Source organism: Nyctereutes procyonoides, unplaced genomic scaffold (genome assembly GCF_905146905.1).
Source record: "Nyctereutes procyonoides isolate TBG_1078 unplaced genomic scaffold, NYPRO_anot_genome, whole genome shotgun sequence".
Lineage (NCBI taxonomy): Eukaryota > Metazoa > Chordata > Mammalia > Carnivora > Canidae > Nyctereutes > Nyctereutes procyonoides.
This window is the reverse complement of record NW_026575142.1, coordinates 52,004,996-52,020,431: the sequence shown is the minus strand read 5'-3', so window position 1 is coordinate 52,020,431 and position 15,436 is coordinate 52,004,996. Positions and strand designations below refer to the sequence as shown.

At 39.1% G+C, this 15,436-nt stretch overlaps 1 protein-coding gene across 15 annotated transcripts in view; it reads right to left on the bottom strand.

Annotated features, from left to right (window-relative positions):
• LPP (LIM domain containing preferred translocation partner in lipoma) overlaps positions 1–15,436 on the bottom strand; it is a 674,822-nt gene that overhangs the window by 252,831 nt on the left and 406,555 nt on the right. For all 15 annotated transcript variants that reach the window (XM_055308459.1, XM_055308473.1, XM_055308464.1 and 12 more), the window contains one exon: positions 4,410–5,099. In XM_055308459.1, the coding sequence (XP_055164434.1) occupies positions 4,410–5,099 (690 nt within the window). The remainder of the gene's footprint in view (positions 1–4,409; positions 5,100–15,436) is intronic.

Sequence of the window (15,436 nt, the reverse complement as noted above, 5' to 3'; positions counted from 1 at the left end):
TATATATATATATATATATATATATAGGGAGTAAAAGAAGCTCGGACACAGGAGTGCATACTATATGATTCCATTTATATGGAATTCTGAACAGAGGAAAATAACCTATACTGGAAAGCAGAATGGTTACCTGGGGCTGAGGGTAAAGGGGAGTGAATGTCACAGGCCATGATGAAGCTCTGTGGGGTGGCTGAAATGGTCTCAAGATTGTGGTGGTGGTTACACAGGTGCATACCTATGTCAAAGGCTCACTGTTACATGCTTTTAAAATAGACACACTTCATTGTACTTAAATTAATCCTCAAAGGGTTGATTAAAGAATATGAATCAACAAATTCCATGGACATTTGGCAAGTGGGGAAAACAGGAAGACCGTGTACATAATAGCATACATATACTCACACGTATTCCAGAAGGATTGTAAAATGTTAGCACAATGGTGAGTGTGAGAAATTAGGTAACTACTTTGGATCTTGAGTTGCTGATGATACTATTTGAATGTTTGAAATACTACTATATCAATGTTCTCAAATATTTTCTGAATCTTAACAAATTAAGACTGACCCCAAAAGTCCACTGCCTTCAGTCTCTTCTCTGTACTATTAAGTATCCCCTAGATTCAAAAGCTAAATGAAAAGCAGTGATTTGTTCTAACTCTGGATCTGAAAAACTTCGTGTTGGAATTTATTGAAAAATGTTTTTTTGATCTCCACACTCTCAGCAGCATGCAGGGTTTTCCAAGAAGATGTTAACAGTAGATGATTTTAGAATTTAACCAACCCCCAGACTAGGTGGGTCCCCTCAGTTTTCCTGGGATGCACACCATCAGTGCCTTTCACACACTGTGGGGCCATTTGTCTTTAATGAACTGAGACTGGCACAGATTAGGCTGATGGCAAAGAAAGGAGTATAAGGCTGCCCTGCCCTTGGGTCATTATGTACCCAAGAGTGATAACTAGCCTCTAGGTCTTGGCTCCAGCGCTTTCACACTGATTCGCCTTATCTGAATATTAGAGAAAACACACATCCCGCCTCACTGGTGTGTGGAGATAATGCAAGGACAAGAGTTCTGTGAACTGCACAGCAGCTAGGAGCTTTTATAAAGGAGCCAAAAGAAAAGATTCCACTGTGTCTTTAAGAGGATTTCCAGTGGGAAAAGGAATATTTCTCTCTTATAAAGACTTGCTTATAACAATATTTTTCAAGGAACTCAGCTCAGATGGTCCAGGAAACACATTATGGTCGACTGCAGCATGCAAATTCACTGCTCAGCACATTATGGGAACATAAATATAATCATGATCCCCCGCACTTTGCAGGTTCTCAGGCTGTCTCCTTCCTTTCTGCATTTTTTCCTGTCTTTCCTCTCCTTTTCTTTCCCCTTCTACTTTCTCCTCTTCTTTCCTATTGGAAGGAAATTAAAGCAGCTTATCTCAGATATAGGGAAGATTTATGTCTTTCACTTTAAAAAAAACAACAACTTTTTCCTTAATGGATCCAATGTCAAAATTCCTTCAAACTTCTCGATGTAACAAAAGAGAACTATCTTAAGGTATGAAGGTACGTTTTCCACTAATGACTAAAAAAAAAAAAAAAACCCAAAAAACAAACAAAAAAAAAAGTGGAAATAAATGGGAGGCAGTAAGAAAGTCGAACAGTCCTCACTTGGCAATTATTCAGCGCTTGGAAATTTCCAAGCCCTCTGCAATCATTAATTAATTAGGGAAGATGACGTTCTACTTTATGAAGGCTGGGAGCGTGACATAAAGAGGTCTAGAGTCTTTCCCCAAGCTGAAAGAGGAATGTCAAGGGAGGAATTGGGACTAGAATTAGGAGCTCATTTCTCAAGCCAGTAGTCACATCACTAAGCCACTCAGAGTCAATTCTGGGACAATGAGCTCCTCTGTACACAGGTGCAGTTGAATACAGCAGTGTTCTGCTCAAAGACCAGCTATGGAAGAGCCCCCACACCCACCCGCTGTGCCCCCACAACACACACAGGAAATATCTGTAGTTTTGTCGGCCTCTTTCCCCTTTCCCAAAACAGACAGATGGCTAAACACCAACCCCTAACCACTCTCCTTTATAATCCCAGCAAAAATAGACGATTTAAGTTTCATTTTTAAAATGCACAAGATGATGTCAAAATGCATGACACTCTCGAAAATAAATTTTCAAATGACAGGAAATCTACCGATAGCCAGAATGTGTAATAATGTAGTAGATCATCTTGAAGTAGATCATCTTACTCCAGTAAGAAGGAAAATGATGTTTTGTGCTTTCTGGTGCCTGACTGATCAAAGCTGATTCCAGCACCCTGACTAGGCTGCTGATGGCCAACCAAATGCTAGTCATGTGGCTGGACCTGACAGCCTAGATCCAGGTCTTGCAGTGGGTGCTGATTTTTTCTTCCCCCCTACAGTGCTGGATTGGTTCAAAATGTTGAAGAATGACTATCTTCAGTGCTCTGTGACATGATGGGTAGATAGGACTGGCTCCGTACCTGTCACCAGATGATTCTCTCTACCTAGACATACTTTTACTTTGTCTTGCGTCTGTTTTCCCAGGTGGGGTGATGGGATCCTGAAACAACTCAAGGCTCATCTCTCTCCCTTGGGAACATCAGTCAAGCTGCTCTAGACAAGGCAACACTGCATGCCTAGATGAGCTTAAATGGTGATGGCAATTTTCCCAACCTAGGCTTTTCATCTTCCATAGGAGAATTTGTTTCACTTATATCCAAGTGAGGTAAAGTTGAATAACCCCATTTTTTTCTGACCTGGTTGTTTTCTGGTCCAAGAGGGACTACTGCACACGTGCTGTAATGATAACAAAGGCCAAGCCTATCCAGCTTGGCTATTTTCAATAAACTTTATTTAAAAACAAGGCAAAACAAAAAACCCCGAATAAAACTTTGCATGGAGAGATTTTGAAAAGAAAGGCCTTCCAAGAGTAATGTTCCAAAAACACGTAGCATTCGGACTTGGAGAATAACTTTGGCTAGTCAGCTTTCATGTAATGAGCCTTCATAAGGTGAACAGGTGGGTGCCTCTAGCTACTCACAGGCCCTACCAGGAAGGATTCTTTTCCTCTCAAGAACCTAAAATTCCTTTGGAACATACTTAATAGAGCAGACACTTTCATGTGAAAATCGTGATTTAGTATATACCTTATCTAGAGAGCAAGGACCTGACAAATTTTTGGTATAATTTTGAAAATGTGAATAAGTATGCCTGGGAATTGACAATCTCAAATGGGTAAAAGAATTGCACACACACACACACACACACACACACACACACTTCCATAATCCATCTCAATAATTACCATTTAACTTCCAGCTAATCAAGGGCTCTCCAGTTTCTGAATTTTCATAGCTCTAAAAGGGTGGGCTCAGTTCCAACCCAATAACTGGAAACTAGCTTGGTTTCTCCCTCACATTCCTTCCAAGTAGATCACCTTGGTTCCTCTTGATAGGGTGGGAAGAAACATTATGTTGGTTCTAGCGCTCATGGAAAATCCAAGTTGTAGCTGATTAGCTATGTGCAGTATTTTAACTATTCGCAGGAAGTAACTGAACATGTTGACTTAAAATGTATGCTTGCAATAAAATCCAACTACTGTCATAAACAATTTTAAAAAATTTCTTAATATCTTAAAGGCTGGAGAGGAAGATAATTCCTGAAGGATCAGTAATAGGGATGAACAAGAGGTAATAAACAAGTGCCAAGCTACTACAGCTCCTTCCCAAAGGAAACTAGACAAGGTGTCTGCATTATCTTGAATCCCCTGCATCTTACCTACCTCCTGCACTCTTGGATACTTGTTCTATCCCAGCAGCCCTAGGTTTGTCCTGCCGTAGGCAGAACCCAAAGCACCAACTTCGCTTGGGTTCTAACTGGCTTTACATGAGCCTGACCTGATAGCACTTCACCTAATGTTGCCTTATATACCTCTTACTTGCAATTCTGGGAACCTCTCACCCTTATTAAGATATGAGGTCCTTCAGATCTATTCAGATCCCAAGTAAATGTAACATCTTAAGTGTGAGGAAGTTTCTTACCCACAGAGGGAAGTTTTGACGAACAGGAGACAAAAGCTAGAAGCTAAATTATTTTCCCTTCCTCTTCCTGAACAGACTGTCCTGATTTGTTCATATATAGGCTTTTGGAAGATGATCCTCAAAACTGAACAACTGGTTATATTTGATACTAAACAGTAGCCTTACTGGTAACATAGTCCACATAGCATCTCCCCACTTTCCTGTTTCACTCATACTTCCCTGGGACTGAACATCCTAATGGCATAAAAGTAGCGTGTACACTTTTGCCCTAGGCTCTGCTTTCTGGGGAAAGCAGGCCAAGATACACACTCCTTCAGCCTCATTGCTACATTAATGAGCTCCCTACCTTTTGCTGCAGTGGTGATGCACAGGGTGCTGAAACTGGATCTGTGATATAGGTCTTCTTGGGACCAGCAACTGGATACATCCCAGTCGGGTTCTGGTTTCCTGTTCCAAAAGGAGGATACCCTTGTTCTCGCTTCCAGGTATTTGGGTGACCTTGTTGACCATAAGGCGGATCAGAGTCATTTTTGCCCCCATAGCCAGGCCCTGCTGGGCAAGAGGCTTCATAGTAACGACCTTGGTTGGGGGCATACCCATACCCAGGCTCAGGCTGAAGTCCTGGCGGTGGCATATAGGCATAATCCATGCCCCCCCGTGTGGAAGGAGGTGGGCACTGCCCAGAGATAGAAACTGGCTGAGTGTTATAGCCCTGGGGTCCTGGGCCTGTGCCATAAAATTGTCCTGATGAAGGAGCAGCCATGTAAAGAGAGCTGGGCTGAGCTGACTTCACTTGTACATTAAAGGTAGGCCTTGAAGGGGTGGATGCCGTTGTATAGGAGGCAGGGACTGGTGGAGGTTGGGGCTTTAGTGTTCCAATCGGTGCCACGGGGATGGGTCCAGCCTGGGGTGCAGGCTGGGGTTTCAAGGTAGACTTTTTTGTTGCTGTTAGAGGGGGTTGGTTTGGTATAACCATTCTTTTGTGTCCTGTGACAGGGGTGGAGACTGGAGGAGAAGCTGTCGAACTAGTAGAGCCCTGAAGTGGGAAAAAGGAAAAAAAAAAAAAGGAGATTATTGTTAATGAAACATAAAAACACATATTAGTGATGGCTATTATTATCTCATATTAACTTTGCAAAATACAAATAAGGCATGGTTCCTGCCTTCTGAGAATTCACAAACTAACACAAAAATCATAGGCATTTTTGTGTACTAAAATGAACAATCGAAAAAAAAAACTTAAGGAAATGACTATATATCATTACACCAGAATGAAAAAAAAAAATACTTCAGAGGAAAGCCAACCAAAAAGAGCAAAAGACTTATATACACTAAAAAGTAAAAATGCTGCTGAAATCAATTAAAGACATCAATAAATACAAAGACATCCTGTGCTCATGGATTGGAAGACTTAATATTGTGGAGACATTAATACTATCCAGAGTAATGTACAGATTTAACACAATCCCTATCAAAATTCCAAAGGCATTTTTTTTTATAAAAAGAGAAGTCTATCAGCCTAAAACTCACATGGAATCTCAAGAGACTCTGAATAGCCAAAACAACCTTGAATAAGAACAAAACTGTAGATCTCACACTGTGTAATTTCAAAATTTATTACAAAACCACCATAATCCAAACAGTATGATAGTGGCATAAAGACAAACACATAGACCAACAGACTAGGACAGAGAGTCCAGAAGCAAACTCTTGCATGCATGCACAATTAATTTCTGATGGGTTTCAAGATTCATTTGTTTGGGAAAGCATAATCTTTTCAACAAATGGTGCAGAGAACTGGATATGCACATGCAAAAGAGTGAAGTTGGACTCTTACTTTATACCATAAGCAAAAAGTAACCCAAAATTTTAGCCCCAAATATAAGAACTAAAACTACACACCAGGTTCCCTTCATGGAGCTTGCTTCTCCCTCTGCCTGTCTCTGCCTCTCCCTCTGTCTCTCATGAATAAATAAATAAAATCTTTTAAAAAAGAAAAAGAAAGCAGAGGGGAAACAACAAAACAAAACTTCATGACATTGGCTTTGGCGGCTTTTTTGATATAACACTGAAAGCACTAGCAATAACAACAAAAATAAACTGAACAATGTGATCTCAATCAAATTACCAAAGACTTAGTCATCATTCAACTAAAAGGAGGTACCAGAGAAAGAGAAGGACCAGGCCAAGGAAAACAGAAAAAGAAAAGCAAAGAGAAACAACTACCCTGAGGACAACCAAGAAGATGCTAAATTTTAGACCAAAGATTCCTGTCAAAGAGTGATTTTCCAAAGATAATTCAAATGCCGAATGCTCCTCCTTTTCTAACTTTTCCATTTCTGTTGCATTCATTCATTCAATCCAGAACACTTACTGAATACCCTAAGAATGTTTAAGGACACAAAGATGAAAAGATCTCACTGCCAAACTATGAGAGGCCTTGGTTAGGCTGGGGATAAATAAAGGCTCGGAGAAGGCTTGGAGATTTAAACTTCTGTCCTCCAGTATCAGGCTACTGGGGAATCTGCAAATATGCCAATGACAGAATGTTTTTATTTTACTCTGAGTTATTATTAGATTTGGTGCTATAACAAATGAATGACCACACCCTGATTTTGTTATTAATTTCCATGCAAATTAATGTATGCATCGATGGAGAGAATGCAGGGCCTTATATTATTCTAGTGTCATTCATCCACGCCAAGCCACTAGAGATAAGGGGAAAGATGCCGCTAACTGCCTCTTCATGCCCACGTGTCTTCTTCATTACTCAAAGAATTGCAATTCTATCTAGGGTGACAGTGTGCCCAAACTTAAAATATGTCTCTTAACTACGTTGTAGATAGCAGTTGCCATGGGACACAGTTCTGACCAATGAGATATATACTAAGCATTTCTGGGAAAACTAAAACTCATCCTTACCTACTTTGCCAATTTCCTCTTTCTTGCCTGATATGTGGATGTGGGGTCCTAGACTGTGCAGCTATCTTTCCCCCTTTGTAATATGCAAGTCTATTGGCACACATATATAGCTTTCTGAAGATAGGCTTCTGGTGATCTATGCTGATCTGAAGATTAAAATCTGGTTACTTGGTTAACATATAGTAATTCTCAACTGGAGAGGAAACCACCTACTGACCAGGCAAGATTGGGAATGAGTGGGAATAACTTGATTGTCACAGTGATTAGGATATACTATTATTATTATTACACAGGCAGACAGTAAAACACAGCATTGTCGAACCCAGATGGGAACAGTGCTCCTGATAAAAGATGACAGATTCTTTGGCCACTTTTCTTCTGCCAACCTACCTGTGAAGTTCCCAGATGTGAGCCAAGGACGTCACTGATCCCCTCTAGCATCTTTCCTCTACAACACTCTCCACTTCTTGGTTCAAATAACTGCTCTCCCCTTGGTCCCTTTGAGTCTGGAGGACACAACAACTTTGACTTTGCCTGCTCCAGATTATTGCTCTGTCCTTTCAGGCTTCACCCTATCCCAGTGGGCCTGTGTACACAGTGCATTTATAAATCAACGTGCTACCATTTTTCTTGGGATCCTGACCATTACAGCTCTCTTTTCCACATTTTATTTGTCTCAAATTTTGTCTACTTTCCTAGGGAATTTGTAATTCTAGATTTAGTTCTCTAAGTTACAGGAGGCTGTTGAATACAGGTATCTTTTATTCCCCTCCCTTCTTTTCTGATACTAGCCTTTCAGGGGACAAACTTGCCATTTACTTTTGTAATTTAAGCAACTTGAGTAATCTTGTCTTGGCAGAGTCGCTCTTCCCTTCTGCAAGAAGATGGCTCCAATAGTACCCAAGAGAAAGAGATTCAGTTTCCTTTTTAGCAGCTTATTAAAATATATATCCTGAAGAAATTCCTACATAAATACACAATCAAGATCCTAACATTCTGTAGTAGAAAGCACAGTAGAGTCAGTTTGAACCTTAAAAAAAGGCAAAGTCAGGTGTTTTGTTTTTTTTTTCCCCTAGTCAACCATGTCAGTCTTAAAAAAATGTCAGCATAGATGGAATTGAATATAAGAAGGAATAAAGCTTTTCTTTTCTTTGATGACTCAAGATCAGCAGAAACCCAGAGTTCCTATTTTGAACACTTTACAAACCCAACTATAAATGGAGACAGTGACTGAGCAACTGGCTAATGACAAGCATACACTCTGCTGCAGCTGTAAGGAAGCCTGCCCCCAGAGCAGATCCTTCAAAAGTCACAGATTTGAAAATGAAAGCCAATCACATTGATAAAATAAGCAAAAAAGACTTAATGTAGACCTAACTCTTTAGAAGCAACTTTTTCCAACAAATTTCTCTTTCTCCGTGTGAATACACACACACACACACACACACACACACACACACACACACACAAATTTAAACTTCCCTAACATCTTTGATGGCATGCATCAGGGCACAGATTCAGTAGTCGTGGCTTTCTTCTAGGAAATACCTGGCCAGTAGAGCTCTCTTTGGGAGATGAGAAGGTTTCTCAAAACTTTATTATGAATTCCGCTGTGTATGTGCCGGCATGTTTCTGAGTACTTCCTATATCATAACTCTGTTAGTGAAAATAGCACATTTAGCTATATTTTTTTTCCTTTGCAATTTCACATTCTTTACCTCATTGGAGGTGGAAGGGGTAAAGAACAGGAATCATTTTAAAGCATATTTATTTATGTTCTTTATAGTTAAAGAAAGCTATGGCAACATTTTCCTGGCCCACATATTCAATTAAATACATAGTGAATCTTTTCTACTCACTGAATTAGTTGGCACTTCCGAGTATTTATTTTTGGCGTATCATTTCTTTTTTGTTTTGCAGAAATTCTTAAAGTTTTATCATGATTTAACATTTTTATTTTGAAAATCAAGCACATTTTATAATTATTATATATACATATATATATATATATTTTTTTTTTTTTTCCCCTGAGACTTGAATCTCTGTAACAGTCTTCTCATGTGGTTATTTTTCCATTAATTATTCTCTCAAGATCTTTGGCAAGAAAAGCTCTGTGAGGTTAATGGGAGAATGGTAACATCCTAGGATGAACAGTGAATGCATGTCTCCCTGTCCTTCAGGAGTTTCTAGTCTGGTAGAGGGGCGAATACAGAATCAGCTGCTGTTGAATGGATGTTCTCATTACCAGGAAGAATTGGCTGTGGCCATAAGACAACAACAGACAAGTGATGTTGAGAACGTCTCTCGTGCTCACCCTGTGGCGCAGGTCCTTAACTTGCTTTATGGCCAAGTCAGAATAATGTCTTATTCCTCAGTCTCTTTTGGCCCTGCTCACTCATTCCCTGAACACATCTGTACACACACACACACACACACTCCCCTCCCCTAATCTACTACTTTGTCTTCTCTGGAACCCCTGCTTACTTCTTACAGCCTGTACTTTACTCCAGTCTTGTTTTGTTTTCCCTACTATTCATCCTCATCACCATGTCCCTGAGCTATTTATTGCCATCAACTCACTCCACTTCTTTCTCACTTTCCTTCCTCAATAATGCCAGTCATCTAACATGACCATATGAGCCTGATCCCAATTTGCAAATGACTCTGCCTTGTGTTGAACTCTTTTTATTACTCTACACTGTGGTTTTTTTAAAAATATATTTTACAAAGACTTTCCAGTCTAGTCCCTGCCTCCCTGTCCAGCCACCTCCTTCTTTCCACCATCACTCACATCACACTCCAGCAATTTTAGACTGATGCAGAGACTGGAATAGATCACACAGTTATGTCTGTACTCATATCTGTCAGCCAGGTCCTCCTTCTATAGTCTCTGATCTGTTCTATCCAACTCTCTACCACGTTGCTCCCCTGCTGCTCAAACATAGCCATCTGGGCAGTTGCTTACTTATTCTGCAAGTCTCAGATCAAATGGTGCATCTTCTGTAATGTCATTCCTGACTCCCTTGTAAGTATTTTGAGGTTTTTTTTTTCTATGGTCCTTCAGTTATATACCCCATGAACTTTGTACATAACCTCATTAAAATGGTTATGTTATGGTGTTTAATACTTGACTTCCATGTTTTAGAAGTTGGAAAGAAGTCAAGCTGTAAGATCCAGAAAGTCAAATTATCATGATCTCAAACAGACAGAGATTTGTCTTTTATAATAGATAATCCAGGAATAGGCAGCCAAGAACTAATATGTCTGCTCAACAGTGACAGCAGGGAGATTCAGGCTCTTTCTAGGTTTCTGCTAGAAGTACTTTACTAATCTTTCTTTCAAATTGCTACTGAGGACAGTCTTGAACATACTGCCCAATAGCCCCAGAATCATGATCCTTTTTATCTGATATAGGACCTCTTCTCTTCTCGCTCTGTCTCTTTATTAACTCTTTCCAGGACCATAGACATAATTTAAAATGCCTTCTATGTTCTGAATATTCTTGAGCGCCTATCTCCAGAATTCAGCAATACTCTGAATACTAGGCCCAAATATTCAGCTGTTTATTTCACGGTCTGCTTGGATGTCTCAAATGCTCTTCAGGCTCAACACAGTAAAAACTGTTTCATCATCTTCCTTGAATCTGCGCTTATGCTTCTCGTCGTCTGGTTTTCTCATCCACACAGGTGTTGCTCAAATGAGAACACTAGGAGTCATTCTTGAGCCTCTCCCTCACATCCTCTTCAAGTACTAAATCCTGTGGATTCTATTTCCCAAATAGGGAGTTCTGTAACTCTCAAATATTTCCACATTTCTTCATTTCCTTTGCTGTGACTCTATTGCAAGATGCCACCACCCGTCACCGGGAATTGTCCAACAGCATCCAGACTGGTCTCCAAGAATATATTCTTGCTCCCCACTTCAGTGAATCCTTCATTCTGTAGACAGAGCGCTTTCTCTCAAATGCAGATTTAATCACACTGTTTTCCTGCTTAAAAGTTTTCAGTGGCTTAAGGGAATGGTTTGGACTCTAGCTCTTCTCCTTCTCCTCAAGAGCTACACATTATATCACTCTCTGACACTGGCTCTCTCTCATTTCACGGATTATACCCATTTGGCTCCGCACCTCTCTTTGAATTCTAATGAGCTAATTCCTAAGAATCCCTTTAATCTCAACCTGAGTATCTGGCTCCTCAGCAACCTTTGCTGAATTCTCTGGCAGAGTAAGCACTATTTACTCCTCCCCTTCTACACATGTCACACTTGTACCTGTCTGTTTTCACAAGGTTAGAGATGGTCCCTCTTATTCACTCCTGCTTCCCCAGTGGCTTTTTCATACCGTAGCCACTAGTAGGCATTAGACAAACATTTGAATGAATGAATGAACGAATGACCAATAGACTCCATGAAACATTCATTTCTCTTGTCAGATTATAACCAAACATGCAAAATAAGAACTAGCTCATTTTTCTTATTACTTGACAATCAAGAAATTCTGTCATGAATTTAATGTATGCTTAATTACAGTAATCTCATTAGTCTCTCCCTTCCTCTAAATAGTTCAATGACTTTACTTTTTGAATTTATTACTACTACTCTCTTTCAAAGAAATATTGAGATGCTTATTTTCATTTTGATGGTTATATTATGTATGCAAATTCTGCTTGATGCTGGCTCAAATCTCTTACAGAAATAGTCAGGGGCAAAATTTTAAATAAACTTTGAAAGGAGACTAATCCATTTAAAAATAATCTTTAACAACATGTACTGTGACAAAATGCATGTGGACTACCAAGTAATCACAATACCCTGATCTCTAGAAATTTAATTAATCAAAGTTATTTATTCAATTAAAAAATTGAAATTCTGCTATTTGTCAATTGCTGAGCTGGTTGCTAAAGCCACAAAAAGACAAAGGCAGAGTTACTGCACTCAGATAATTATTAATTACATTTTTTTGGACAAATCTGGGTGTGATAAGTAAAAGTGTTTCTACTAAGAAAGAAAGCTTTCTCAGGTAACAGAAGGGGAATATATTCAAAAGTTAAAGTCCTATATGAAAGCAACTATATTAAAGTCAGAGCCCCCTCATATATTGTGATTCCAGCTATTACAGTGATGGGAAAATGCCTAAGACAGTAAATGAAAATGTAAATGTTAAATGACAAACTCAGAATGTGAAACCAATCATATATGCAATATGATTGAAGCTACATGAAATGTTATTTCCATACAGACAAAGAACAAATAAACTCTGGAAAGGGGAATGGTTGATTTGCTGGAATGGATTCTGGGCATTTCAACTTCAATTTTATTTTCAATACACTTATTTCCAGTTATGTGAACAATCTAGTGATTCTAAGAGTAAATTCTGAATATTTACAATAAGTTTTAGTGGCCAGTAAGAGCCTGCTCTCATCACTAAAAATCCATACCAGGTAGGTACTGAATAAGTAATGGCTAGATAAAGAAATAGCTAGACTTGGTTGCTAAGTTTATAGAATTAGAAAAACATGCAAACAGAGCTGACCTATGTCAGTTATACTGTCATGCATTCCTCATATTTGCTACTTGTTTTTGCTTAATAAAAAAATTACTTCCTTGCTTTCTTCAGGTCCTTAATTGAGGAATAACTTAATTTTGATTTCTTGAGTCCCTTTAGCAATTATCTTCCAAAATGTAGGGTTGATTGATTGATTGAATTTTAAGTAAGCTCCATGTCCAGCCTGGGGCTTGAACTCACAACCCTGAGATAAAGAGTTCACACGATCTACCTATTGAGCCAGTCACGACTCCGAGCCCAGAATTCAGAATTAGTGCCCCCAGCAAATAGATTTCTTACTCATTCGGGCTACTCACATTGTTCACTTGATAGAGGACCCCATGAGCTAGAAAGCAACCTAACAGACTAAGAGTATAATACATGAACATACTACTGTACATTTCGACAAGCATTTTTCAAATCTGGCATCACAAAAGGATCTTTGGCGGCTTTTTAATAAAAATTATCTTTTGTCCACCCACTTAGAGAATGAAATCTGGAAATTAAAAAGGAAAGGAGCAAATGATTCTTCTTTGAACCCAGAATTCACAACTGCATCCTTAGGTAGTGTTATTAAAGCAGAATAAAGAGGTATACCTGGAGATGGGAGGTAGGAGTAATAGAAGGGGTTACCCTAATTATCTTCAAAGGAAAATGTTTATATGAGTTAGACTTAGGGACCAATGCAGTATTTGTTTAGTTCTATAAACTCCTTATGGGCAATCTATCTATGGGTTAATTTGGTGATATGTGTACCAGAAGTCCTGATAAAGTCCATACTTTTTGTTTCTTGAAATGTTCATATAAAAATGAAAGATTATAATCTTATAAACAATTTAAATAATGAGTATGGGAGTTGTTAAAATAAACGATGGTGCATTCATATAATGGAATACTATTCAGCAATTAAAAATCATATTGTTAAATATTGCAAAACCGATCAACAACCGACCAATCCCGCTTCTGGATATATACTCAAAATGAATTGAAAGCAGAGACACTGCACACTCAAATTCATAGCAGCATTATTAATAATGGCTAAAATGTGGCAGCATTCCAAGTGTTCACTGACAGGTGAATACATAAACAAAAGGTGCTCTATGTATACAATATTGCATTACTCAGAAAGAAATTCTGACAACTGAATGAACCTTAAAACAGAATGCTAGGGGTCCTGGGATCGAGTCCTGCATCATTCCCCCTCCCCAAGGAGCCTGTTTCTCCCTCTGCCTATGTCTCTGCCTCTCTCTGTGTCTTTCATGAATAAATAAATAAAATATTAAAAAAAACCCTATTGTGCTAAAAATGCACTAGACCACTTATAAAAGAACGCATACTGCATGATTCCAATTACATAGGGTGCATAAAGTAAGCAAATTGACCAAGACAGAAAGTAAAATGTGGTCACGAGGGAGGCCGAGGAGGGAGGAATGGCGAGTAATTACTTAATGAGTATGGGGTTTTAGTTTGGCAGGATAAAAAAGAATTCTGGAGATGGATGGTGGTGATGGTTGCACAACAACATTAATACACTTACTGTACTCTTCAAAAATGGGTAAGATGGTGGATTTTGTTGGATACTTTAACACAGTAAATGGGCAAAAAGAACAAAACAAAGAGAATCAATTTAAAAAATCAATAATTTTATACATTTCAAAATCAGTTCAGGAAACATTTTTATTTTATTTTATTTTATTTTTTTATTTATTTACGATAGTCATACAGAGAGAGAGAGAGAGGCAGAGACACAGGCAGAGGGAGAAGCAGGCTCCATGCACCGGGAGCCCGATGTGGGATTCGATCCCGGGTCTCCAGGATCACACCCTGGGCCAAAGGCAGGCGCCAAACTGCTGCGCCACCCAGGGATCCCAGGAAACATTTTATAACTGTTAATCAGTATTTGTATTTATCTCTAGTTCTCATACATGGATACATACACATATGGCTAGAAAGATATATCCTCAAAATGATCCAGTGGGCATTTTAAGGGAGTGGTTTTAGGCGCTCTGTAGGCTTTTCCTATTTTCCAAAGTTTCTAACACAACCACAATTTACTTTTTTTAAATCAGAGTGTGTATACACATGTGTGTGCATATATACATTTATATTTTTCGAATAATATATATGAAAAATATCAATTACTTAAAAAATTGACACACACCAAAAAATAATAGCATAGTCTCCCAACTTGTGTATGTGTGTGTCCATAGAGAGAAATAGGAACATAGTAAGTCAGACACTGAAAATGATTTAAAAATATTTTTTAAAGGTGCAAAACTGCACCAGCAGGTGTAATTTACAGAAATTTAGGTTTTCATCTTCATAGTTTTTTTCCATATTTTCCACACGAAAGAAAAAAGTCACCTCAGAAATGGTAGCTGAAAACTGATGAATGGTTAAAATGATCTCAATAATTACTTTTGAAATTAAAACCACAGGATTTTAATTGGTATCACAGAGTTCAAAACATTACTGCCAATACAGGGACACTACTAGTACACAAATTTTCAGCTGTTGCACACCAAGCCACACACACACACACACACACACACGCACACATGCACACCCTCCCCCAGGAGTTCTTGTCAGAGAGATGCAGACATAAAGCTCTTACTTCCGTGTGCTGTATCAACACCTGTTCACTTCACAGCACAGCATTCTGCAACATGAGCTACAGCTAGTGAGAGGGCTCCTCTGAACAGCGTCAGAGGTAGATACAGCAGAATCAGTAGGGTCTGGTGTGGCACTCGAGAGCAGTTTTTGTCTTAGAAGCTTTTCCATTTAATTATTTCTCTCAACAATTTAGAATATGTGTAAGAAGACTCTGGGGCAGCCCGGGTGGCTCAGCGGTTTAGCGCCACCTTCGGCCCAGGATGTGCCGGGATCGAGTCCCACGTCAGGCTCCCTGC